General features: G+C 47.4%; 1 protein-coding gene across 1 annotated transcript in view; it reads right to left on the minus strand.

The window, feature by feature from the left end:
* Window positions 1-22,967, minus strand: part of B4GALNT3 (beta-1,4-N-acetyl-galactosaminyltransferase 3) — a 98,493-nt gene extending 75,526 nt beyond the window's left edge. The window contains exon 1 of the mRNA XM_084628546.1: window positions 22,695-22,967. Coding sequence (XP_084484672.1) covers window positions 22,695-22,836 — 142 coding nt within the window. The 5' untranslated portion in view covers window positions 22,837-22,967. The remainder of the gene's footprint in view (window positions 1-22,694) is intronic.
* Window positions 22,968-27,644: the final 4,677 nt, after the last annotated feature.

Consider the following 27,644-nt stretch of genomic DNA (forward strand, 5'->3'; position numbering starts at 1 on the left):
CATACTGGGTCAGACTACAGGTCCATCTAGCCCAGTATCCTGTCTTCCGACAGTGGCCAGTGCCAGGTTCCCCAGAGGGAATGAACAGAACAAGTAATCATAAAGTGATCCATCCCAGGTCGCCCATTCCCAGTTTTTGACAAACAGAGGCTAGGGACACCATCCCTGCCAATCCTGGCTAATAGCCACTGATGGACCTATCCTCCATGAATTTATCTAGTTCTTTTTCGAACCGTTATAGTCTTCGCCTTCACAACATCTTCTGGCAAGAAGTTCCACAAGTTGACTGTGTGTTGTGTAAAAAAATACTTCCTTTTGTTTGTTTTAAACCTGCTGCCTATTAATTCCATTTGGTGACCTCTAGTTCTTACGTTATGAGAAGAAGTAAATAACACTTCCTTGTTTACTATCTCTATGGGAGTCATGATTTGAGAGACCTCTATCATATCCCCCCTTAGTTGTCTCTTTTCCAAGTTGAAAAGTCCCACTCTTATTAATGGCTCCTCATATGGAAGCCGTTCCATAGCCCTTATAATTTCTGTTACCCTTTTCTGGACCCTTTCCAATTCCAATATATCTTTTTTGAGATGGGGCGACCACACCTGCACGCAATATTCAAGATATGGACAAACCATGGATTTATATAGATGCAATATGATATTTTCTGTCTTATTATCTGTCCCTTTCTTAATGATTCCCAACATTCTGTGCACTTTTTTGACTGCCGCTGCACATTAAGGGGATGTTTTCAGAGAATTATCCACAGTGACTCCAAGATCTCTCTCTTGAATGGTAACAGCTAATTTAGACCTCATAATTTTATTTGGATAGTTGGGATTATGTTTTCCAATGTGCATTACTTTGCAATTATCAACATTGAATTTCATCTGCCATTTTGTTCCCCAGTCACCAAGTTTTGTGAGATCCTTTTGTAGCTCTTCGCAGTCTGCTTGGGACTTAATTATCTTGAGTAGATTTGTATCATCTGCAAATTTTGCCCCCTCGCTGTTTACCCCTTTTTCCAGATCATTTATGAATATATTGAATAGGACTGGTCTCAGTACAGATCCCTGGGAGGCACCACTATTTATCACTCTCAATTCTGAAAACTGATAATTTATTCCTACCCTTTGTTTCCTATGTTTTAACCCAGTGATTCCCAAACTTGTTCCGCTGCTTGTTCAGAGAAAGCCCCTGCAGGGCCGGGCCGGTTTGTTTACCTACCGCATCCGCAGGTTCAGCTGATTGCGGCTCCCAGTAGCTCCAGGCTGCCAGTAATTCCCTCGGCACGCGCTGCTTCCAGCAGCTCCCATTGGCCTGGAGCAGTGAACTGCGGCCACTGGGAGCCGCAATCGGCCGAACCTGTGGACGCAGCAGGTAAACAAACTGGCCCGGCCTGCCAGGGGCTTTCTCTGCACAGGCGGAACAAGTTTGGGAACCACTGTTTTAACCAGTTACCAATCCATGAGAGGACCTTCCCTCTTATCCCATGACAGCTTACTTTGCTTAAGAGCCTTTGGTGAGGGACCTTGTCAAAGGCTTTCTGAAAATCTAAGTATACTATATCCACTGGATTCCCCTTGTCCACATGCTTGCTGACCCCCTCAAAGAATTCTAGTAGATTGGTGAGGCATGATTTCCCTTTACAAAAACCATATTGACTCTTCCTCAACAAATTATGTTCATCTATGAGTCTGACAATTTTGTTCTTTTCTATAGTTTCAACCAGTTTTCCCGGTACTGAAGTCAGGCTTACCATCCTGTAATTGCCAGGATCACCTCTGGAGCCCTTTTTAAAAATTGGCGTCACATTAGGTATAGTCCAGTCATTTGGTACAGAAGCTGATTTAAATGATAGGTTACAAACTACACTTAGTAGTTCTGCAATTTCACATTTGAGTTCCTTCAGAACTCGTGGGTGAATACCATCTAATCCGGTGACTTATTACTGTTTAGGTTATCAATTTGTTCCAAAATCTAGACACCTCAATCTGAAACAATTCCTCAGATTTGTCACCTAAATAGAAGGGCTCAGGTTTGGGAATTTCCCTCACATTCTCAGTCGAGATGACCAATGCAAAGAATTCATTTAGTTTCTCCGCAATGGCTTTATCATCCTTGAGTGCTCCTTTAGCATCTCGATAGTCCAGTGGCTCCCACTGGTTGTTTAGCTGGCTTCCTACTTCTGATGTACTTAAAAAAAAACAACTGCTATTATTTTTTGAGTCTTTGACTAACTGTACTTCAAATTCTTTTTTGGCCTTCCTAATTATATTTTTACACTTCATTTGCCAGAGTTTATGCTCCTTTCTATTCTCCTCACTAGGATTTAACTTTCACCTTTTAAAGAATTCCTTTTTGTTTCTCACTGCTTCTTTTACTTTGTTGTTTAGTCACAGTGGTACTTTTTGATTCTCTTACTGTTTTTTAATTTGGGTATACATTTAAGTTAAGCCTCTATTATGGTGTCTTTAAAAGGTTTCCAGGAAGCTTGCAAGGATATCACTTTTGGTGCTGTACCTTTTAATTTCTGTGTAACTAACTTCCTCATTTTTGTGTAGACCCCCTTTCTGAAATTAAATGCTACCATGTTGGGCTGCTGTGGTGTTTTCCCCACCACAGGGATATTAAATTTAATTATATTATAGTCATTATTACCAAGCGGTCCAGCTATATTCACCTCTTGGACCAGATCTTGTGCTCCGCTTAGGACGAAATCAAGAATTGCCTCTCCTCTTGTGGGTTCCAGGACTAGCTGCTCCAAGAAGCAGTCATTTAAGGTGTTCTGCATCCAAACCTGAGGTGACATGTAGCCACTCAATATGAGGATAGTTGAATTCCCCCATTATTATTGAGAGTGTTTTATTTTTATAGCCTCTCTAATCTCCCTCAGCATTTCACAGTCACCCCTGGTCAGGTGGTCGGTAATATATCCCTGCAGCCCAAGCCCTGAAACCTTGAGATGACCCAGCCATGGGTCTTTTACTGCTGTTTAGACGTACCTTTGGAGTCCAGACTCAGGGCCCTGCAGCAGGGATCCTGGAAGCCCTGAGAGCCCCAGCTTGTGCTAGGTTTCTCAGGGCTATAAGGCTCGCTGATATGGAGGTGGGAACTTGGAACCCCTTGCTCTACCCAGGGCTTGGCTCCTATATTCACAGCAGGGAGCCTAGAAGCCCAGCTCCAAATGGGGCTCTCAGGTATTCCAGGTTCCCCGCCAGAAGAATGAACACACATGCGTGCACACACACCCCTACCTTATGTCTATAGTGAATTCCTCACAATTAGGCTTTTTGGCTGAGGTCAAGAGTGGACATGCTTGGATAGGAAGGGAGTTACTACCAGGAAGAGACACTCTCCATGGCATCATCTCCTTGGAAACCTATATGGACTTTCCCAAATTCATGCTGACCTGCCAGCAGTAATTTACATTAACTCCCACTACTCTATGCCTTCAAATCTAATCCCCCCGACAGAAAGCTTTTGAGCCAGGCACTGTTGGATAGGTCATGACAGCAGGTAACAGGGCATCCGATGAGTATCACAGAGGTCTGAGATGCCATGTAGACACTCTGACTCTCTGCATGATCTCCCTATGGATCTGCGATATCCATACGTAAGGAGGGCTGTACCCCTGCTAACTTTGTGGGTGGCAGTATAGCCGCAGAGTTCTAATGTGCTGGGGGAAGTGGGGGTGCTCCCCCCGGCTCCACCCCAGACCCCGCCCTATTCCACCCCTTCTCCCAAGGACCCAGCCCCACCTGCCTCTTCCTGCCCCGCCTCTTCCCTGCCCCCTCTCCCCAGTGTACCGGCCCTCACTCCTTGCCCCTCCCATCCAGCGCCTCCTGCACACCGCGGAACAGCTGATTGCAGGAGCTGGGAGGCATTGGGAGGGATGGGGAGACACTGACGGGGGGCTGCCAGTGGGTGCTGAGAACCAACCATTTTTTTCCATGGATGCTCCAGGCCTGGAGCACCCACGGAGTCAGTGCCTATGGGTAGCAGTGGGCTTTCTGATAGCCTAGATTATGAGAACTCTGGGACATGTACTGCCTTTGTGCTATTTATTTGTACAGTGTCTTGCACCATGGAGCAGTACAGTGCTCCTGCGACAGAACTAGTAACCAGTAATAATGTGTGTTATGTTGGCTACATGCAGGACGTGAGGATAGGGATGAGGCTGGTTTTCAAAATGTCAAAACTTAATTATGGCTTCTCAGACGTTTAGACACTTGTTTTTTTAACTACAACATTCTTCTGATGCTTAAGTGACTTATAGCAACAACCGTATCTCTGTTAGCAAAGACTTCACCTAGAACTGTGAAAGTACCCAAAAGCCTTTGGGCACTGGCACACCTGCCAGCATCTAAAAGGTACAGACTGAGACATTTGGGATGACAGACAGGCAGACACCTTGTAACTTTAGCTAAAAAGATTAGACAGAAGGTATGTTTACACTGCAGTTAGAGGTAAATTGCAGCATGTGTATACATACCCCAGGCAGCTTTAATCGAGCTAGTTCGGGTGCCAATAGCTGTGAAGCTGTGGCAACATGGGCTCATCAACTAAGTAAGTACCCATGCTTCTGGGTGGGCTTGTACAGCCCATGAGGCTGCGGCTTAACTACTATTGGTATCGGAGCTTGCTAGATTCATGCTAGCTCGGGTATATCTACGTGTGCTGCCATCACAACTACAACTGCAGTGCTGACCTACCCTAAGAGACTCTTTGAGAGGGTAGACTGGGGAAATGAGGAACATTATGCTAAAAATAGTGGGGATGGTCTCCCCTAAATTGGGATTCTGGGAATGGATGGCAATAGGCATTAACAAAACATCATCATTATGGTTACAGCCCTGTGCCTGGGGAGGTATGAACATTTCATTCAGTTACACCATTATCTGGAGCGCCACTTACAATCTTTGATAAGGAGAGGCCCAGGGTTGGGATAGCAAAGGGCAGTCAGGGCTGACGTGCATTGGGAGGGCTCCGTGGGAGCTCAGATCTGACTTATCAGAGGGTGCTGAAGAACAGAAGTGAGACTTGCTGGCAGAGCAGTGGAAGGGCCAAGACTACAACAACTAGAAATGCCGTAAACTGGGGTCCTATCTCGATGCACAACCAGGATGCGTTTTTCAGTCCCATGAGCTCAATCAAGTTAGCCTAAACATGATTGAAAAGCCCCACATAGATGCAGCCTAACATATCAGAAGTCATGTTAGCAGGCTGAGTTGTAGCCTGGGGGGGGGGGGGATCTTGTGTATGAGGGATAGGGAAAGGGGCGGGGCAGGACTGAAATAACGTGGGGTGCTGCAGGTCAGGAGTGAGGTGCTTTGGCAGAGCTCGGAAGAGTCCCTGGGCTGGAATCTCTGGAGGTGACAGCAATTCAGGATTGAAGTGCACAGGGAAAGCTGTGTGAGAAGCAGGGAGGCTGGGTGCTGGAGGTAAGCACTGAGGTGCACAGTCAGAAAGATGTAAGGGAAATTTGCAAATTCCATGCTCACATCTTAATTTTGTTAATGTCCTTCATTTCCATTAGCATTAATACTTGCCCTCCAAAGAAACCAGGAAATGAAAAATATTGGAACAGAAAATGAGTTGTACAATGTGCATTGCCTGGCAGAACTGAGCAGTGTCTGTAGTGTGCAAGTCTTTCAGGGGCAACGGCATGTACAGGGGAACAGCATGCATGTGTGGGAATTCTGTGGATCCAGTAATGTGTAGGTACGTGCATGTGTGAGGAGGGGTATGCATGTGGTGTCTGTCTGAGTGAATGGCAAGAAATGTGTAGGGAGATAGACAGTGTAGTAGGGAGTGTGTCTGTGTTCTGGGAAAGAATGTGGAGGAACACTTGGCAGTATGTAGGTAGAAATATGGTATGTATTCAATAGTAAACCCAGGAACGTAGTGTGCAGAAGGGAGGAGGGGCAGTCTGTATGTGGGAGAGGTGGAATTGCTCTGTGTATTGGCATTGGGTGTGTTTCTATGTGTTAATGTGAATGTTTATAAGGGAATGGGGGTGGGTGGATGTGGTTGTATATGGGAAGGGGTGCACTGTGTGGGCAGTGTGTGTATACTGCAGTGTGTAGGGATAGCATGTGTGTGGTGCATGGATGTGGGTACAGGAATGTGTAGGGAAATAGTAGCATACACACCTATAGTGTGTGCGCACACGATTCCCTAGGACCCCATGGCTGGGCCACAGCAGCACCAGCAGGGACCCCTACAAGCCACTTTTTGTTTTGAATTAACTCTTTCACCTCTGTTGTCCTCACTGATCAGTAGCTCCCACAACAGGATCTCTTGGCACCACAATTATGGTAGGAAGGGGAAAAGGCAGCAAGTGAGGTCCTATTATAAACATTCTTTAGTGTTGGTTTTTCCTCTCTTATCTCAATGACAGAACCAGATGAAAACCAGTCGCCCCCCCCCCCAACCCGTCCCAACAGGAGGATGCAGCCTCCTTCCCTCGCTCCTGGTGATGTAATACAGTTTCTAAGTCTGCTTTCAAAAAATCATAGGCTGTGATTTAATATTAACCTTGGGAAGTCTCACAGGGTGTAATTAGGGCACGGTGCACATCCGGTCCACAGAGAAACTATCACCGACTATCAGGCACATTAGGGAGGAGTGACATCCAGCCAAGCAGACAGGAAACACGTGGCCCTTGATTCTGGCACAATGCACCAGACAGTGCTAGCAGGTGGCTTACACATAACAGTGCCTCTTAACAAACTGCCAGATCCCTCACCCCCACTCCACACCCAGGGGATTCTGTACTCAGTGGAGTGACGGAAGATCATGCTGAATCTAAGCAAGATGTTCATTGCCAGCCATCTCCAAAGCCCTTCTGTGCACAGGCCCAGCCTGTGTAACACCTTTCCTCCTCCCTCAGTGATGTGCTACACGAGGAAATGCAGACCAAAACTGTGTCGTCACAGCCACTGGGAATGGTAACAGTGGCCTGTAAGATATGTGTTCCACAGCTCCTCCACTAGGAATGACAGGTTCTTGGGTGCTTGGGCTCACTTTCAGACAGGCATTGGTTATAATTGCTTTGGAAGTGTTACGAACTTGGGCATATTGGAACAGAAGACAGGTACAAAGATCATGTAGGTGGGACACTCTTCGTCCGTCCCCTCAACACAATGCAAAGTTGTGGTGCAGCATTTTCCTTTTAAGGTTTCTTTATTTTATTTTTGCGATATTCACCAGCTGCTTCTTGGTGTCATTTCTGGTCTGAACAGCCATACACACACACCCGAATGCTCACACAGACGTGACACACAAGTGCAGAGACACCAACACAAAGTCATGCACAGGGAAACAGCTACAGAAAAACGTGCACACACGTTTATTCACAATCGTACCAACACACACACAGACATGCACACATATGGAAAAAAACATATCTAACTTCCTTGCTAACCTCTTCCTGATTTCATTCCCCCTCCTCTTTTTTTGTTCAAACACATCCAGCCTGACGCTCTCCATGAAGCACTGCCAAGTTTAACAGCTGTGGTAATACTCACCTTGACTATCCTCACCAGCAGGCTTCATAGCTAGAGTGATGCAAGCAGCCCCATGCACCCTTTGCACAAGAGAGTCCCCTGTTACCACTTAACCAGTACCAAAGACTGTAAGCTATTTTTGCACTGACTTATGTCACTCAGCAGTAAACAGACACACATGGACTCAAACCTAGCAATAGCTACAGGTTCCAGGAAGTAGCAGCTCTGGGTCAACCTGATCATGAAATGCTCTGAGAAAGCTGCAGCACATTAGCAGGTTTAAACCACTTCTCTCCTGTCGGGTTGATCTGAGGATAATGAGCAATCTTAACATCTACAGATCCAAAGGAAGAGATCTCAGTGGGGAATTCAGGAGATTGGCCCAAAGGGCAGGATCACCTTCGAGAATTCAAATACCTGGCTGGAGAGAGGGTGAAGCAGGATAATGTTACAGTGGGATTAAACAGACTGGTTTAATGCCTTAGTTCAGTGGTGCCCAACCTTATTACACAGGAAGGCCATATAAACCTAAGCACTATCTTCTGTGGGCCAGACAGATTCTACATATTTTAATAAGATATAAAGTCACCTATGCTGATTTATATTTTAAGTTCAGATTGTTTCATATGTATTTTGATAGGTTGTTTCTCTGTACAGTATTGTGTATTTACACACTTATGTAAACTAAAATGATATAAGCTTGATGACAAAACGCTAATGATTCAGCCATTAATATATTGTCTTGAAGCAGGCTGCGGGCCTTATACAATTCTCTGGTGGGCTGGGCTGTAGGTTGGGCACCCCTGCCTTAGTTGATAGGGTCCAGCTAAATGTATTTGTCCAGCAGACACAGGTAGTCTTGATTTTCTTCCAAGTGAAGTCTTGTAGGGGGCAGTTCAGTACCAGCCTGAGGGTACCAGCATATCTGAGTGCAGCAGGGGCAGGTAACCTGAGTTTCCAGTTCATGATAAGTTACCTATTAAACTTTGCCATCCAGCTCTTTAAACTTCCCATCAATTCTGACAACAGCAATGCAAATGAAATCTCAAGTGTCAGCTAATGGACTGCAGAGTGAGAAAGCGATTCCCACCAGCCCTCAACCATCTACATACAGCCTTCTTCACTTGGCCAAATTCATTATCAGGATTTGGGGGGATTTTTTATTTTTTTTTGCCTTCCTCTGAAACATCAGGCACTGGTCACTTGCAGGTGGCAGAACACCGACTTCATGGAACTATGCTCTCCTCCACTGTGGCTGATCTTACTGGATGTTCCCATGCACTGTGGTTTGGACCCATTCCTAATAAAAAAGCAAGGCTAATGGATCTATACTGGAGTGGTGTTGCTTTGATCAGGGTCCCCTCCCCCAGAAAGCACAAATTGTGTCTTTCTTTTTTCATGTTAAAAATAGCCTGATGGCCCCAAACCAGCCACTTCTTCTTTGGCCTCTGGCAAAGAAAAGGAAAGGGAAGCCAGAGACCCACTTGAAAGTTTGATTTTCTTATTTAACTGGAATGAAAATTACAGAGCGGTGCAGCTGGGAGGGAGGTGTCCTTGTTCAGAGCAGCTGTGCACATGGTTGACATGACATCAAGGGGGGAAGCTGTTGCTCCCTTAGTTCCTTCTTCTCTTGGAGCCCTCTCTCCCCACAGAAAACGGTCAGCTTTAGTCCCCAGCTAATTTTATTGTAACAGCTAATGAAAAGGAGACCAAACAAGGGGCTCCCACACATCTGTGTATGTCCTACCAGGGGGATTAAGGTGGCTGCATCACAGCTAGGTGGCCAGATGCCCAGACACTCCAACTTCATCCATCCCATCTGCCCTGGCTTCTCAGTTGATAATAGGGAAAGTGGGATTTTGCCTCCATTTCAGTGCAAGTTGTTGTCTGGCAACCACTCCTGGGCCTGCGATCAGGCCTTTCTTTGTTTTTACTGCCTTTCTGATTGTAGTCCTTCCCTCTCTGAGGCTCAGATTCCTTCGTGCTGGGCCTTTGTGTACTGCCTGTTGGCATCCCTGTTAAACTATCTGTACCCAATGGAATATGGACATTCTATATCTTTTAGCTACCCCAGCCTATGGCCTCAGCTGTCTGCTGCTGAACGGCCTCACTACCTTCTCCCCATAACATGGCTCCACCTTCCTACCCTCTCCATTTTATGCAGCCCCAGCTCTCACAACCTGACACCCGTTGGACTCAGCTCTTGTTGTGGTGTTATGTGACAGGGAGAGCAGAAGTTTTCCTTCTACCTTCTCTGTACCATTCATTGTTTGATACACTTTTATCACATACCCTCTTATTTGACTCCTTTCCGAGGTAAACTATCCCAGTCTTTTCAATCTCTCTTCATATGAGGGTTTCCAGGCCCCTCATCATTACTGTTGCCCCTCTCTGAGCCGCCTCTAATTCTGCAATATCCTCTTTGAGATGGGGTGACCAGTGCTGTACATGGCATACCAGGAGACTGCACCACTGATTTATACAAAGACATTATATTATTCTCTGTATTGATCTCCATCCCATCTGTAGGCATCCTAACATCTGGTTTGCTTTTTTGATCACAGCTGAATGTTGAACCAAGGTCTTCATTGAGCTGTCCTGAGTGAGACCCACATCCCTTTCCTGAGCTCATATAGTTAATTTAGAACATTCTAAGGCAGGGGTGGGCAAACTATGGCCTTGGGGCCGCATCCAGCCTGTCAGACATTTTATTCCAGCCCTTGAGCTCCCGCTGGGGAGCGGGATCTGGGACTCGAGCTCCAGCCAGGGAGTAGGGACTTGTCCCGCTCCATGCATGCTGTGGCTCCACGTGGCTCCTGGAAGCAACAGCATGTCCCCCGTCTGGCTCCTACGCGTAGGGGCAGGCAGGGGCTCTGCATGCTGCCCCTGCCTGGCTGCGCCTCCATGTAGGAGCTGGAGGGGGGACACGCCGCTGCTTCTGGGAGCTGCCCGGAGCCTGCACCTCTGACCCCCTTCTGCACCCCAACCTCCTGCCTGAGCTCTGATCCCCCTCCAAACCCCTCAGTCCCAGCGCAGAGCACCCTCCTGCATCCCCAACCCCTCATACCCAGCCCCACCCTAGAGCCCTCACCCCCTGCCCCAGCACGGAGACCCCTCTCACACCCTGAACTCCTCATTTCTGGCCCCAACCCAGAGCCTGCACCCCCAGCTGGAGCCCTCACCCCCTCCCGCACCCAAGCCCCCAATTTTGTGATCATTCATGGTCCGCCATACAATTTCCATACCCAGATGTGGTCCTTGGGCCAAAAAGTTTGCCACCTGTTCTAAGGTGTAGGAGTAGTTTAATTTTTTACTGCAATGTGCACTACTGTGCATTTATCGACACCAAACTTAATTTGCCATCAGGCTGCCCATTCACCTGGCTTGACTGGGTCCCTCTGAAGTTCACAGTCCATTCCAAAACTGTCCAGAGAGAGGACAAAGATGAGACACTGATCAGCTCTTTAAAGGTTGAATTCTTCTCCTCCACCCTCTCTTCTCCTCTGGAGGTTACAATGCAGGCAAGTTCCGTGAGTGGGAAGCCATGAGACATTCGAGTGTGACCCCTGGCTGCCTCACTGGGTTTTGTTGTAGTAATGCACATATCAGCAGAGCAGGTTGCGTAATAAAAGCAGAACAGGTGAGTGCTAGGGCAGCAAGGCTAGCAGTGGCACAAAGGCAGGACAGGCTGGGTCTAGCATAAAAGACAGCAACAATACAGCCTGTTCCAAAACTCCTACTGAAGTCAACTGGAGCCCATATAAGGCTTCACATCTATACATATTAAAGCACTTCACAAAGATGAGTAAAGCAGCAGCATCAATTTTACAAACTAGGTTAACTGAGGCACAGTCAGAACAAGTGACCATTTAGGCAGCTAAATATTAGGGGCAGTAAAATCTTTGGTAGCTGGTTAGTGTGGGGCTGGGAGGGGGTGTGGATACATGCCCATTTTCCTAAGGCAACAAAACCCCAGCTCTGCCCATCAGTGAACCTCTCCTTAAATATGCAGAGATGCCTGCATCAAAGAGAGAAACAGAGACTGAAGGAAGAATAGGTCTGAGAAGGAGGGTTTCCTACGATGCCTTAGGACTGCACCTGCACTGCCCCAACCCAGCTGGGACTCCCTAGGTTTTCCTCTGAGGCATCTCATCTCCCTGAGTGTGACACTTCCGTTTCTAATCTCTTTGATTTTTGAAAAGCAAGGGACTCTGGGCTCTCTTCAGGGAGATTTAATACCATTCTCCTCTCTGACCCAGCCAAGCCTGGAAAGACAGACACAGCTCTTGGCAAGAAACGTCGGATCTAAATTTAGCCTGCAGCTCTCCACCCAGGCAGCTCAAATGCTTTGGAAGGCTGGGCAATGGTGAGGTAATGACCGGGAGATTCTTTCTTTAGGCAGCCCACATGGCCATACACTGCCAGCTAAATATAAACCTGGTGAACGGAACAACTTGTGCTGGTTCTGGATGAAGCAGCTCCCATTGAACGTCTCACAAGGAGGGAGAAAGACCAATTTCAGCTTCCAGGGAACCAGGGTTCTGGACACAGGGAGACATCACTAGTGATACTCAGTCCCCATCAGAGCACAGGCCTGCCTTTGCCTCTTGGACTGTCAGGCCTCTTTCACGAGCATATGTGGTCTAAATCTTTATCGAAAGATCAAGGCCCAATACCTTGGAATCCAGCACACAATTCAAAGCAAATATAGTCGCTGGAACATCACATAGTTCATAAGGCATGAGTGAGAACGGGCCTCACTACCTCCACTCCCCATCCCTTTCCACAGTGTTACATCTGGCGGGAAAAGCACAGCTGATAAAAAGCTGAAGCAAAAAGCATACTACCAGGATGCAGCTTTTCTTGCACCACTCCTGCTTCACAACTGCCTGAGCTTGTACGTGCAACGTGGTATGATACCAATACTACTGTAACATGTGGCTCAATGCAAACTCCATGCCCAGATAAACTCTCAATGAGACATTAGCATTCACCTGACACAGAAAGAAGGAATCAGGCTGTTGCAGCACTACGGCCCAGGTGCAATGTGCCTCTGAGTAATCACAGCCCAACCTGACTCACCAAGGCAGGAGAGAGTGGCCTGGGAAAATGTACTGTGCAAAAGTCTTGGCATCTCTGCACATGCCAGTCATACACGTCATGGGTAAACAAATGGGGCTTTACAACAGTCACTTTGTAATAATCCTATATAACATTTGTATGGCACCTTCACCCCAGAGGGATCCCCAAACCCTTTACAAACTATGGGCCTCATCCCAAGAATGCTAAGCACTTGCACCTCACATTGACTGCAGTGGGAGGCACAGACTCTCAGGATCAGACCCTGCATATACACAGGAATCCCATCACAACTGAAATGAAGTGGAAGGGAAACAGCTAGGCAAACATATAACTTGCAGCACCCCACAGAGCAGTGGTGAGGAGGTATTTTGGCCCACGACAGATAATCATAGGCAGTGTTAGTCCAACATCCCCCACAAGGCCCTGACAACATGCCTTATGACTGACCTGAAGGAACCATCAGCAAGGAACAAGAGAGAAGATCAGTCTTGGTGGACTTAGCTTCTCTGCTGAGTATGCCAATAAAGAAACCAATTATAATGGTGGTTCTTGTGATGTGGACACACATTCATTAGGGTCAACTTCACCCAGGCCATTAAGCCACCAACAGATGATAATGACTTTTGCTCATTCCCACCCTCACCTGGAGTTAAATGGATGATGTAGAAGAGAAAGTCTCCATAACCCATTAGCAATATCCAGAGCCATCTAGTGTTCTAGGGAACTGGATTCCTGGAAAAGTTTGTGTTTGTGGCTATATGGAAGAATATCTCCTAGGGCCTTCAAAAGCATAGGAACATCACAGGCAAACCTGGAAGTGAGGACATTTTTCTGCTGCTAGCACCTTCCATGAGGCAATCATTTTGAAGGTTTTACCTTTTAGTTTGCTTTTCCCTTTGGGTTATAGTTTATATTCAATGCGTACAAGAAAAGTACGTGCAGCCACAAGTCAGCGAGTCTCTGCCTATGAGCATTGCATCACCCTGCATGCAAATAATCATGCACAACAGTACAACTGTATGTGTAATGTGTGTGCCCATGAACCTCTGTATGTAAATCTACTCAGAAAGATCCCTCTGTGTTTCTGGACACACTTGTTTCTCAGTGTGCTTGGGCACAGTGTTAGGGGGCTTATTCCTTCACCCACTTACTTCCCTGGTCCTTCTCGCATGAACAGAGAGCAACAATACCCGAAGTCCAAAGGTGCAAACAATTCGATGTTTATTGGGGTGAACTTCCAGCAAGCATGATTCCAGTTTCCTTCCTTAGTATCCTCCTTCCCAGCTCTGACACCACAGAGCCTTACACCTGTGTCCCTGTTCCCATTCCTACCCTTAGCCAAACATGATTCCAACTTCCTTACTCCCATTCCCTGTTCCCATTTCCCCCTTTAGCAAAACATGATTCCAATTTTCTTACCCCCATTCCCTGTTCCCATCTCCCTCTTTAGCAAAACATGATTGTAATTTCCTTACCCCCATTCCCTGTTCCCATCTCCCTCCCCCCCCCACCCCCACCCACCCACCCCCACTCACTTCCTCATTGACTACAGATTATATAGTAAAACTTGAGTTCTGCTTAGCTATACCTTAACCAATCATTTTCCTGAAATTTAACTAACCAATCCTAACATATTGTAACATGATTATGTAACTGTTGGGAACACTGGGGCATGGCCACTAGGTAACTCGAGGGGATGGCTGGCTATATGAATACTTGGGGCAGCTTGCTATTAAATAAGTATGCTAAAAAAAAAAATGTATAAAAGCCTGTGTAACTTCCTGCTCTGTTGTGCAGGATTTAAAATTTTATTCTCCCTGTACCTTTTTGCAGCTGCAAATAAACTTTTCTGCTTCTCCACCCCGTTGTAATTATTGAGTACAGCACATCGGGTAACAAACCAACTCAAGCTGTTGTTCAGCCTCTCGGCACTGGATGCCGGCAACATAACCAATTATATCCCACCACCTTAATTAGTTTACACCCAGCAAAATTAATTATACAGCAGACAGGAACAATCACAGAACCAGAGAGATTATACAGACAAACAATAGCAAAGTGGGAACTATAATGACAAGACAATACAGAAGTGAGGATTTCACATCCCAGCTATTGATAAGTGAGTTTTTGCCAGACAGGATGCTATCAAACTAAGTTTCCTTTTACATTTTCTAGGCACTTCCCTTTCTCTGGAAGTGATAGGAACTATCAGGACAGGATTGTATTCCTAACAGCCCAATAGCACCTTATTTCAATGTGACTAGTTTGGAATGTGAGGATGTGACCATTCACTTCCCAGTTTATGGCTGCCTCTGCTGCTTAGCCAAAGGCCTTAGCTAAGAACAGGGCCTCAGACTGTCACAGTAAGAGAAGGCCCTTACACCAGCAGACAGTGATTTTGATTCTTTCTTTTATACCTCTATAATTAGCCAAGTGATAAGAATACACCTAAATTCTTAGAGTATAGGCCTTTACAGACAGGCCTGAATATCTATATCCTAACACACAGCAGCTAGAGAGAAAGGATGACACACCTGAACAAATCAGGGTTGGTTTCAAGGAAACAGCCTCAGGCTGCACCCAGCTTGCTGCTTCCCTTGTACACAAATGCACACACACCTGCCAGTACTACGTCCAGATTCTGAGCAATTCAGAGCCCACCCCCAGGAAAGAGAAAAGGGCCTGCTCTGGGGAGGTATGGAGGGAAGGGAGCTAGGAGTTGAATGCTGGGAGAAGGAAAGACGGTCCTGCCAAAAAAGGCCCATGGCCCTTTAAAAGGGGTATTATTAGCTAATTTGTCTGGTTTCTTCTGAGCCCTCCTCATTCTCCACCTCAGACACTGGGACTATGCACTATTGTGTTAGGAGAGCTGCTGTGCTAGACTCTGGAAACCAGACAGAATCATTTGTTGCTCAGCCCGCCACAAACAAGACAGAAAGACAATGCACTCCCAGCATCGTTTTATACATAAAGAAATGAGGAGGAACAGAGAAGAGTGGGAGGGACAGGTTTAGGAAGGGCCTCTGGTTACCGTGTTCCAACCAGTGACACCCTCCCAGCAATCTAATCTAATCCAATCCTCCTCCACACAGAGTCTTGATTACTTACTGTGTCATTCACCTCTGCAACAAGGAAATTCAGTGCTTGTTGGGACTGTTTGTACTTTTTAGAGCCTCATGAGACACCTCTGCCTCTGCTGCAGAATGTATCACAGTCTATGCAAGAACAGCTGATCTTTTCAAAATCCCTAACCTCTGAATTTCATGGGGTCCAAGGATTGCTTTTCACTTTGTTCACTACCTCTTAGGTGTTAACGTAAGGAGTGCAGCTCTCATTCCTCTACTAAAAGCAGAGGGAAAGCTCCCCTGCTGCTCCTGGCTTGGAATCTGCTCCCTTGACATTTTCCCTCCACCTTAGCTGGTGACATGAGGATTTGTCAGGCAAGGGAATGTGAAATGAAAGCAGCAGGAGCTGGTGCCTGACAGGGCAGTTCCTACAGTTTCCAGGCTTTCTACCAGGGGATGATACAGAAACAGCATCTGATGGGACAAGCTGTGGTGACCCAGCCACAAGCCCTCTATCCACCTCCCTGCCATGAAGTCAATGGTATTGTGTGCGAGTATAATTCAGAGCAGATAATTTGGCTTCCAGTGTTCTATTGAGAGAGGGCTTCAATTTCCAAAACGGACAGTTCAGCACCTTTCCCGAACAATACAGTCCATTTAGAAAAAACAAAGCTACTCTATCTCTAGCACTCAAGCTGGAGGAGGCACCTGACTGCAAAGCTTTTCCACTAACAGTCCCTCACCGAAGAGTTTAACTCCTGTCAATGGCAGGGGGTAAACAAACTGTCTATGACTCCTCAGAGGGTCACTTTACTGCCTGCGGCAGCTTGTTTCAAATGATGACAACCAAACCCTGCGTGAGAAGAACTGCCCATCACTGACCACTGCTTTGCTTTCCCTATGTTGTTTGCAGCTCATGCCAGTTTCCTTGTTTTTCCTCACTTGATTGTCAACATGTTCATTTAAGGATCCTAAAAATCCCAATCAGACAAACAAGTTATTTTACTACTGCCAATGAGAGGTCACATTCCTATCAGTCAGACTTCCAGGCAATAAGCGATAGCTTGGAAAATGAAATGTGATCAGAAATTAACAATTTAATTGAACTGAAATCTGGGGGGAGGGTGTGTGAGTTGATTGCTGATTGGAGCATCTCTCTCAAAGCAGTGGACTCAGTCCTTCAAGGATGATGGTCCATGCTCTAATTTGCTACTCTGATGCATTCCCTTCATTCACAGAAAGTCTCCCCCCTCCACTAGAAAATAGCCCAAACCAATCACCTCAGTCCAAACATCTGATCCAGACTGTGTGTTCTGAATCTGAACTCTGTGGCTTAGGTTCATCTCTGTTTCCAACCGTTCTCTCTAAGGGTATGTCTACACTACAAAATTAGGTCAATTTTAGAGAAGTCATTTTTTAGAATTCGATTTTATATAGTCGATTGCATATGTCCACACTAAGCGCATTAAGTCGGCAGAGTGCGTCCTCACTACCGTGGCTAGCATTGACTTATGGAGCGGTGCACTGTGGGTAGCTATCCCACAGTTCCCGCAGTCTCCACTGCCCATTAGAATTCTGGGTTAAGTTCCCAATGCCTGATGGGGCAAAAACATTGTCGCGGGTGGTTTTGGGTACATGTCGTCAGTCGCCCCACCCTCCATGAAAGTAACGGAAGACAATCGTTTTGCGCCTTTTTTTCCCTGGGTTATCTGTGCAGGTGTCATACCACAGCAAGCATGGAGCCCACTCAGCTCACCGTCACCGCTGCTGTTGCAGCAGACAGTGCAGTAGGACTGGTAGCTGACCTCACTGGACATGTAGCTTGGACAGGGGTTCTAGCAACGTCTTCCCTGCCCAGCTCCTAGCAACCTCCAGGGCATGGTGTACGGCTCCACCGCTTCCGCTGCAACTCTGCTCTCCTGCTCTTTTGAGAGCTGGAGGCTTCTGCCACAGGCTGCTCTCCCGGCCGGTAGCATAGCACAGTCACACCTACCCCAGCCTACCCCTTGCTCCCATGGCTCATGAAGTCTGGACAGTAGTAAGAAGCAGTTCAACTATAGGCTGAGCAAGTGCAGAATGATGGTAGAATGTGCCTTGGACGTTTAAAAGCACACTGGTGCTGTTTGCTGACTAGGTCAGCCCTCAGCGCAACCAACATTCCCGTTGTTATTGCTGCTTGCTGTGTGCTCCATAATATCGGTGAGGGTAAGGGGGAGATGTTTATGGCTGGGTGGGAGGTTGAGGCAAATCACATGGAGTCTGATTTTGAGCAGCCAGACACCAGGGCGATTAGAAGAGTGCAGGTAGGGGCCCTGCACATCAGAGAGGCTTTGAAAACCAGTTTCATGACTGTCCAGGCTTCGGTGTGACAGTTGTGTGTGTTTCTCCTTGATGCAAACCCACCCCCTGTGTCGATTTTAATTCCCTGTAAGCCAACCACCCTCCCGCCTTCGAAATAAAGCAACTATTGTTTTGAAACCATGCATTCTTTCTTTTTTTTTAATTAATAAAGAGAGAGATAATGGACAAGGTAGCCTGGGTGGGGTGTGGGAGGAGGGAAGGACAAGGCCACATTGCTTATTGTGCCACACTAAAAATCAAACTGTTTGAATGACAGCCTTCTGTTGCTTGGGCCATCCTCTGGAGTGGAGTGGTTGGGTGCCCGGAGCCTCTTTCCCCTCCCCCCACCCCCGCATTCTTGGGCGTCTGGGGAGGAAGCTATGGAACATGGGGAGGAGGGTAGGCAGTTATACAGTGGATGCAGTGGGAGTCTGTGCTCTTGTTGGCTTTCCTGCAGCTCCAACAGACACTTCATGATGTCCGTTTGCTCCCCCATTAGCCTCAGCATCGCATCCTGACTCCGCTCTTCGCACTCACTTAATTTTTTCCTGGCCTCTGCCGCTGAATGCGTCCATGCATTAAGCTGTGCCCTATCAGTGCAGGAGGACTGCATGAGCTCAGAAAACATGTCATTGCGAGTGCGTTTTTTTCACCTTCTAATCTGCGATAACCTCAGGAACAGAGGTGATCGGGGGAGCGTAGAAACATTCTACGCTCTACAATTCTGGGGAGACTGCACGGTCATCTGTGCTGCTGAGTTCGCCACGCTGATCAAACAGGAAATGAAATTCAAAAGTTCCCGGGGCTTTTCCTGTGCACCTGGCTAGTGCATCAGAGTTCAAAGTGCTGTCCAGAGCAGTCACAATGGAGCACTCTGGGATAGCTCCCGGAGGCCAATACCATCGATTTGCGTCCACACTACCCCAAATTCGACCCAGCAAGGTTGATCTTAGTGCTACTCCCCTCGTTGGGGAGGAGTACAGAAGTCGATTTTAAGAGCCCTTTAGGTCAACGGAACGGGGTTGGTTGTGTGGATGCAGTCATTTTTAAATCGACCTAATGCGGCTAAATTCAACCTAACCCCGTAGTATAGACCAGGGCTCAGTTTATACTCAAATGGACATATGGAACCAGATCCTCAGGTGTAAACCAATGTAGATCCATTGAAGTCAATGGACACTGATTTACACCAGCTGAGGATTGACCTTTGCAGTGTATATTTTTAGGACCTAATTTTCATCTCACTAAGACTCATTTACACTTGTTTAAATCTGAGTTTGGTGGAGATACTCATGTGAGAGGAGGATCAGGGCCTTAGTTTCTATATTTCTACTTGTAAGGTCCATACCATTGTGAGGCCATTTGACAACGTCTCCCCTCACCCTACAAAAATGTTGTGGGGGAACATACTTGGAAGGAAATGGGATGACTTCAGCCTTGCTCTGCGAAATGAATTCTGATGGCTGGAACAGCAGTGCAGCACTGTGGCATGCTCATAAATTGAACTCTGTTCTGTGAGTAGTGGAAATAGGGGGAATGGAGTGTTTCTGGTGACTCCAGATTGGCCTGGGGGGTGAGCTCACTTCTTTGGAAAATATTCCATGGTCATAAAGGAAATATCAGCTGGGCCTCAACACATAGGCTATTCCATAAGCACCATCTAGAGACAGTTGAGAGAACTCAGTCACAAACCTAGGAATGGAAATGCTGATCTACTGTAGGCCCCCTTCCAACCCTAACAATTCTAGGAGTCTCTGCTACTGAAGGAGAGAGTCTAAGCTCTCTTGCCTGGAAAGTTACTGAAACCTGTGGGTTTTAAAACAACAAACACGGAGGCTGTTGCATCAGAAAAGTTGCTAAGATAAATGCTGACTGGTACTCTGTTGTGCCTTGCAGCAGGTCTTTCCACCTGGGAGACTGGAAAGGAAGGAGATCCAAAAACAAAAGAGAAGAATGAATTGATCTGAAAACCTCCCTTCTCCTCCAGCTGTTGAGGTCTCAGAAAAGACCACCACAATGGAGTCAAAACCAAAGCTGCCTTTGCCCCAACAGGTGGAACTTCTACAGAGCTGTAACAGCCCAAGGGAAACAAACACTATTTGTTTTTCATTCCTACCTTTGATTTCTTTTCAAACAAAACAGGTCTTTGTAGGTAATGAGGTAGGAGGGAGAGTCACAGATTAACTTTGTTACTGTTGGCAGTTAATATGGTCCTCCCCACCATGCCAGGAAAATAGGACTCTAGATTACTAAGGTGTTGAGGGAGACTGAGCTCTCTGAGCACTCCTTGTATATGCACATTTGCTCTTCCCCTGCTGCACTGCAGCCTCGTGCCATCTATCTATCTGTTTATTCATTCTAGGGTTTTAAAAGTAGTATCTGATCACCTTCCACATAAAACCAAGAGCAAGGTCCCTAGCAGGCTTCCTGGAGTCTCCAGCAGGTCTCCCTTTTTAGGGACCAAATGCTGTTTGTTGCTTAAGTAACCTGTTTTGTGTTTTGTAGAGATGTTATTAGATTTCCTTATTTTTTGGGAGGGTGGAGGGGGAGAGGCTTGTAGGGGTGACAGTGTTGTGAGTGCCTTTCTTAAGATGGAAAGGTTTTCACCTGGCACAAGGACTTTTCCCATGTGCTAGTGCAATTCATACCTGCAGGAGCAGAGGAGGAAACAACACAAATCACAATGAGGTTTACTTGCTCACTGTCCTTGTCTCTCTTTACTTTCTTGCTCTTGCCGCTTGTGCCTTCAAACCACCATCTCATCACTGCTAGTATGAAAGCTTTTTCTTTGGCGGCTCCTGACATCTGAAACAACCTTTGCCTTATGACTCTATTTCGAAATATCTCAAAATATCCCATTTTGAACTCTTTGTCCATGTCTCATAATTCCACCATTCCTCCATCATTTAGGAGTTTGCATTCAAGGGATACAGTTTTAGGCACTTGATGGATAGATTGTATGGAAGATATTATACAAAGTAAAATTGTATTACACTCTATTTCCATTTTCTGCAGTAAACAAACAAACCACAATGAATGCCCCTAGTTGTAAAAGCTATCCATAGCAGTCCATAGCTGCAGGTCAGTTTAAATCAACAGGATTGACTACGGAGCTATCATAGCTAGGAGGATTAAACCTCTGTCATTCTTAAAAGCAGCAGTTCAACAAAAAAATTATTATTTTGCTCAAGAGAACAGAATTGCTCTATAACAGGTGGGCCTAGTGTAAAGCCCAGATCCCGCAATGAACTCTGTGAAGGTGGACATCTGTGCCATCATGGAGCTTATTGTTGGCTCAGGTTTTGGTTTTCAGAATTTAGGCCCCAACATCCTTGTCTCTTAAAACTAACAATCAAATGATTTAAGATGTGTGTGAGAGGTGGGATGCTTAAAAGCATTAATGTTCCTGTAATTTAAAAAAATCCAATCATGGAAATAGTTGTTTTCAGATAAACACCTGCGATAGCAGCATTTCCCAAACTTTTGAAAGCTCAGTCCTCTTCAGACAAATGAAACAAACTGCACCTGCTTACAACCCAGACTGGTTGTTAAAGGCCTCCCCAAAACAATCAATGACTCAGAACAGCCTATGTAAATCTTCAAAATATATTTTTTACAAAATCTCCATTTTAACAGGCTTTGATGAACAGTGACATAGTTAACATGACTGACATTTAAAGTACCAGGGCACCTGAGTTAGCACCCACCAAAATGAAGGAACAGGACAACTCACACCACAGAGTTATTGTTCCAAGTTCTTTGCAAACTCAGGTGAACATCGCTGAATGGGTTACACTTCGGTCACATTTTGAAAGTGTTGTTTGCATCAGAACAGCTAGAGGCTTACACTTTTTAAAAATGAAAGCTAAGACTCTGGAGAGCATTGCAAAGCCTGTCTGCAACCAACTGTCTAATCCTTTATGCCTATGCCACACTCTGGGAAACACCATATTGTATTAGGAACCAATGCTTTTGCAGACTGGAGAACCTGAAAATAAAATTGACTATAAACAAATGGGAAACTGACTTCTTTGATTTTCATGGCCAAATGGGGAAGAAATGCAAATAGGGAAGAAAGAAAGATCAGAAAACAGTGATTGTAAATGGAATCTTTACCATCCTCCAGTTTCCTAATCTGTGTTATTAATACAGTGAAGGGGATGTGTTTGTTTAGAATACATGATTAGTCTGATAGTGTCCCACATTTATGATAAGTAGGAGGGTCCTTGATCTGTTTACAGGTGTTCTCCATAGGGCAGCAGTACCGGGCAGAGGGAAGGAAGGGCCAAAAAGCAGGAAAGACATGAGATTCCCCATCCACGTCAAAAAGCAAACGAAAATGCTGCGCCCCAGCACCCTTCCCTTTTCCTCCCCACCCCGCCCCAGCCTCTGGCGGGCAGAGTCCGAGCTAGGCAGGGAAGAGCCGACCGAGCGATTCCCCCTTTCCGTGAGCAGCGATACCACCCGCCGGCGCTGGGAGGTAGCAGCCCGCCCGTGCCCCCCGTCCTGATGAGCGCAGGGCTCTGCCCCGCAGCTCTGCCCTCGCCCCGTTCCGCTGGACGAAGCCGTGCCGCGAGCTGCGGTGGGGCCACATGGCGGAGGGGCAGGATCAGGGCTCCTCTCCTGGGCCGGGAAGGCTCCGCACCCCGGCAGGTCCCGCGGTCCCAGCCTTGCCCGCCTCGCCCCCGGGGAGACTCACTGTGGTTCAGGGGGTGCCCGCTGGCCTCCGCCGACGCCACCAGCTCCAGGTAGGCGGCCCAGAGCCCCACGATCAGCACCCCGAGGGCCAGCAGCAGCCGGAACCGCCTCCGTAGCACCTTCCCCAGCGGGCGGCTCCTCATCCCGCTGCTCAGGTCGCTCCGTGCCAGCCCCGCGTGGGGCTCCGGGACATGCTGTGCCCCCGGGGGGGGGGAACCCCCGCCCCAGCCTTCACCTGCTCGCCCCACAATCTCTAGGCTCTGCCCCACAGACTCCCTGCTATCCCCGGCTCCCCCTCCCGCTCGGCTCCCCTCGGGCTCCCCGCTGCCCCCTCCCGGCTCTGCTCCCTTCGGGCTCCCCCTCCCGGCTCTGCTCCCTTCGGGCTCCCCGCTGCCCCCTCCCGGCTCGGCTCCCCTCGGGCTCCCCGCTTCCCCCTCCTGGCTCTGCTCGCTCCCTGGCTCTTTCCTGCCCCTTGCCCTCTCAGGCGCTGGTGCCCGACTCCCTGGCCCTCTCTGCAAGCGCGGCCGCTGAGCCCGGCTTCCCTGTCTGCTCGCGCTCTGCAGCCCCAGGCACCCCCCTCTCCAGGGGCGGGATCTCAAAGGGCCGAACTCCAGCCTCCTTCTCCAGTTACCACGGCTCTTCTCGCCTGCCTCTCTCGCGCCGCCCCTGGCCCTGCCGGTGGCTCAGGCGGGGGAGCCCTGGGCGCCAGCTGGCCCGCGCGAGCGACGTTCGCCGTCCTGCCCGCAGCCCCCGACGGGCTTTCCCTGGGGCCTGGCAACCTGGGGGGAGGGGATCCCGCTATGTGTCCTGCCCTACGGGGGGCCTGTCCCAGACACCGGAGAAGGCTATAAAAGCCTTGGGGAATCCTCTCCCCAGAAGGTTTTGGCTAATCATTGCCCTTTGGTGCAATGTGGTCCTTTCTCTGAGAGGCGGGAGGGAGAAGGATGTTCTTGGGGACAACCAGGCCAGGGGCTACCAGAGGGGAATGTGCTCCCAGAAGGCATCCTCTGCTCATCCCTCCCCCTCATTTGCCCCCTCAGATCAGCAATGGAGGTTCCTTAGAGTATGCCGGGGGGGCATCTCCCACTCTTTGGAGTCCTATGTGGCCTGATTTTTTAGGGGTCCTAACCACCCACAAAGCTCCTATTATTGAATTCAGGGAGCTACAGGTGCCCAGCACCTATGAAATTTTGCAAATCAGGCCACTGCAGAATGATCTTTACCCAGTGCTGTTGGGTGGCTGCAGTAGCACATTTAAGCCTCAGTTTTGCTACCCAATTTCAAATGTTACTTTTGCCCACTCTGTTCAAACGGACATGGCTAGCTAAGATCCTAGGGTCCTGGCAGTTTATTTGATGGCTGGAATCCCCAGCACCAGCCACTTACCCATAAAGTGCTGTGGACAGTCTCATCTGGTCAGTGAAGCTCATTCAGGTGTGAGGATCTCTGAGAGAGCAGCTTTTGTCCACTATGGAGAACTTGTGACACGCTGTACCTCAGGGGAACACCCTGCACCCCCATGTTCATCCTTATGTGATTGTGTGGTATCCAGTGCAAAGTTTGTCATGCTGGGTGTCTTTGAAAGGCTCATGATGCACTGAGCATTGTTGTTATAGTAATGTTATAGGTTGTAATTTCATGTATATAGTTGTGAGGCTGAAAATGTGTCCTCATGGCTTAAAACAAGCTCAGGCAAAAACTCTCCAGGAGCAGAGGGGCAGTTCATACCTCATCAGGGCAGGTATGGGACAAACCCAGCCCAGCCTCACAGAAACAAAGGACACCGGCCTCGGCAGCAACAAAGGGCTTGGCTACACTTGCAGATGTAGAGCGCTGGGAGTTAAACCAGCCTTCGGAGACCACAGCAGGGAAAACGCTGCTGTGTGTTTACACTGTCAGCTGCAAGCGCACTGGCATGGCCACATTAGCAGCTCTTGCAACACCACAAAGAGCAGTGGATTGTGGCAGCTATCACAGTGTGCAAGTGGCTGCAATGTGCTTTTCAAATGGGGGAGGCGGTGGAGTGACAGGGAGTGTGTTGTGTGTGTGTGTGGGAGGAGAGACAGTGTGTTTTGTGGGACTGAGAGTGTGTCAGCATGCTGTCTTGTAAGTTCAGACAGCAGCAGACCTCCCTCCCTCCCCCTCTCACACACACTCACAACAGCAGCATTCCACACTAATGGCTTGCTTTGTCCGGGAGCAGATAAGCATGCTGACTGTCAGAAATGGAGCTTTCAAAACAATGAGAAGAGTGGCCTCTTGACTTCAGGGGATTATGGGATGTTTCCTGAGGTCAATCACAGAGCAGTAAGGCAACAGCTTGTCCACACTGATGCCAGGGCGTTTCAGCCAGGGCGCAGCAAGTTTTATACTTCTCGTGGAGGTGGATTATCAGGAGCACTCCAGCTGCAGAGTCCAGGCGCTCGACGTACCTTGCCAGTGTGGACACATCGGGAGTTAGGGCGCTCGGGGCTGCTTTAATGCGCTCTAACTTGCGAGTGTAGCCAAGCCCAAAGGATCTGTTGGGCTCTTGAGGGAGTCACCCCGCTTTCCTCGGTCAGGTTGGGACTACGATGAGGTAATGCTCACCTGACTCTGAAGTGGGGAGGTAGGCAAAGCCAAGAGGGAAGAAAGAACCTGATAAAAAGGAGAGATGTGTGCCATGCTCTTCCTCTCTTTTCCATCTCCATCTACAGACACTACCACCAAGTGACTGAAGCAATGATCAAAGGGGAGAGCCTGGCTGAAGGGCAACCAGCCAGCTTGTGGTGAGAAGCTTTGTAAGTTTGTAAGGGCACTGAAAGTATTAAGATCAGCTTAGAATGCATTTTGCTTTTATTTCATTTGACCAAATCTGACTTGTTGTGCTTTGACTTATAATCACTTAAAATCTATCTTTTATAGTTAATAAATCTGTTTGTTTATTCTACCTGAAGCAGTGCATTTGGTTTGAAGCATGACAGAGATTCCCCTTGGATAGCAAGCCTGGTACATATAAATTTCTTTGTTAAATTGACGAACTCATATAAGCTTGCAGCGTCCAGCGGGCATAACTAGACACTGCAAGATGGAGGTTCCTAGGGTTGTGTCTGGGACTGGAGATATTGGCTAGTGTCATTTGGTTGCACAATCCAAGCAGCGGCTGGCCAAAAGTGCTCACTCACATAGCTAGAAGCAACTTACATGCTAGAGGCTGTTCATGAACAGCCCAGGAGTGGGGATTCTCACAGCAGAGCAGGGTAAGGCTGGCTCTTGGAGTGACCTAGCAGGTCACCGGTCCAAATAATACCAGGGGAACGTCACAGAACTATACCAAAATTGTCAGATAATCACAAACCCTTTGTAATTATTTTTAGAACCAGTAGAAAAATGTTTGTAAATTTCCCTGGTGTAGACATGGGTTGAGTGTAAAGAGTCAAGCTGGCCACACAACAGTCATATTAGCTGAATCCATTTTTATAGTAGTTTCAGTCTAACATGGGTTTAAGATGCTCCTCAGGAGGGACGAGGCTAGTGGCATGTAACCATGTTTCAAAAGTTGTTTTCTAAAATGGACTGCACCTCATTTTACCTGGTCCATGCCAATCAGAAAAGTGTCCTTTGTATTGCATTCACACCTACAGACCCCAGCCAGGGATTGGAGCCCTGTTTGTTCTTGGCACAGTACACACATAATTAACCTGTGTTAGATTGAAAATCATTTTAAAAATGGGTTCAACTAACGTTGACATTGGGGGGCACAGGAGGCCTCTAACTTCTTTGTGTGGTGTTCTGCCTGAGTGGGAGGACAGGAGAGATGAAACTTGCTTTTTGTTTAGCTTCAGGCAAAGTGCCGGGGCCCTGCAGGGAGCACGATGGAGCATGCAAATTAAATGGCTAAGATCACACTGAAAAAAGAAATGCCCTTTCTTTTTAAAATCATTGTAGAGCCCCAAAGCCGTTCCTTTACAGCAATTTAGGGAAACAAGAGATGGCTTCACACCCTAGTGTTGCTTGGCTACTACAGCAGAAAGAATGAGGGGGGGAAGGGGTTATCTGCTCAGATTATTTTGGGATTGATTTGCCCTGAGTTATGATTGCATTTAAGCAATAAAATGATGTCAGAGGCCCTCTGTCTATTATTAGTTATTTAGCACAGATGATGTACTTGGTGCAGGACAGTACACAAAAATAAAGACAGCTGCTGCCCCCAAAGAGCTTGGAATTTAAAAGGCAGACATAGAAGACAGGACGCACTGGAAAATCTAGAAGGGGCTGCGGGGGGCAGGGAGGAAGATTAATTATATTTAATTATAAACCCATTTCTTATGAACAACAGGTCTGTGAGTGCCTTGTGACGTTATAAAAGGAGTTTCTCTTCCTCTCTCTCCTTATCCAGAGGGCTTTTACTGTGGGAGATTTACATCAAGCAAAGAGTTTTATATTTTGTTCTGGAGGTGGAGAGAATTGAAGTGGTTCTGATCTCATTTGGAAAGGAATTCTGTGGGCTGACAAAAAAAGCTTGGTCTCCTGTGCTTCCAAATCTCACCCTTGTGATTGGCTCTTCCAATCTTCGTATAGAACGTGGCTGTCATAAGAAGACACCGCTGCTCATGCATGTGGGGCCAATTCAGTGGAGGTCTTTGAACAAAAGGACTGAAACTTTAAACAATATCACCCAGTATTTACTGGGGAGCTAATGTAGTGAGTGAAGCACAGGGTGATGTACTCTCGGTGGCCTGTGTTACTAAGCCAGCAGGCTGCTGCATTTTCAACTACCTGAAAATGCTTCACCCTGGAAACCTTCATTCCTAGGTACAATAGCTACATTAGAGGTCACAAATGTGTAAGTCACAATGATCAAAGTCTGAATCTGCCACTGTGGGGTGCAGCCTCCTAGCCAGCTGTTGGTAGAAGGTGGAATTTTAGCAGACCTTGCTGTCTGGATATCCAGTAGCCATGAGTAAGCCCT

The sequence above is a fragment of the Lepidochelys olivacea genome (assembly GCF_965140295.1).
Source record: "Lepidochelys olivacea isolate rLepOli2 genome assembly, chromosome: 1".
Lineage (NCBI taxonomy): Eukaryota > Metazoa > Chordata > Testudines > Cheloniidae > Lepidochelys > Lepidochelys olivacea.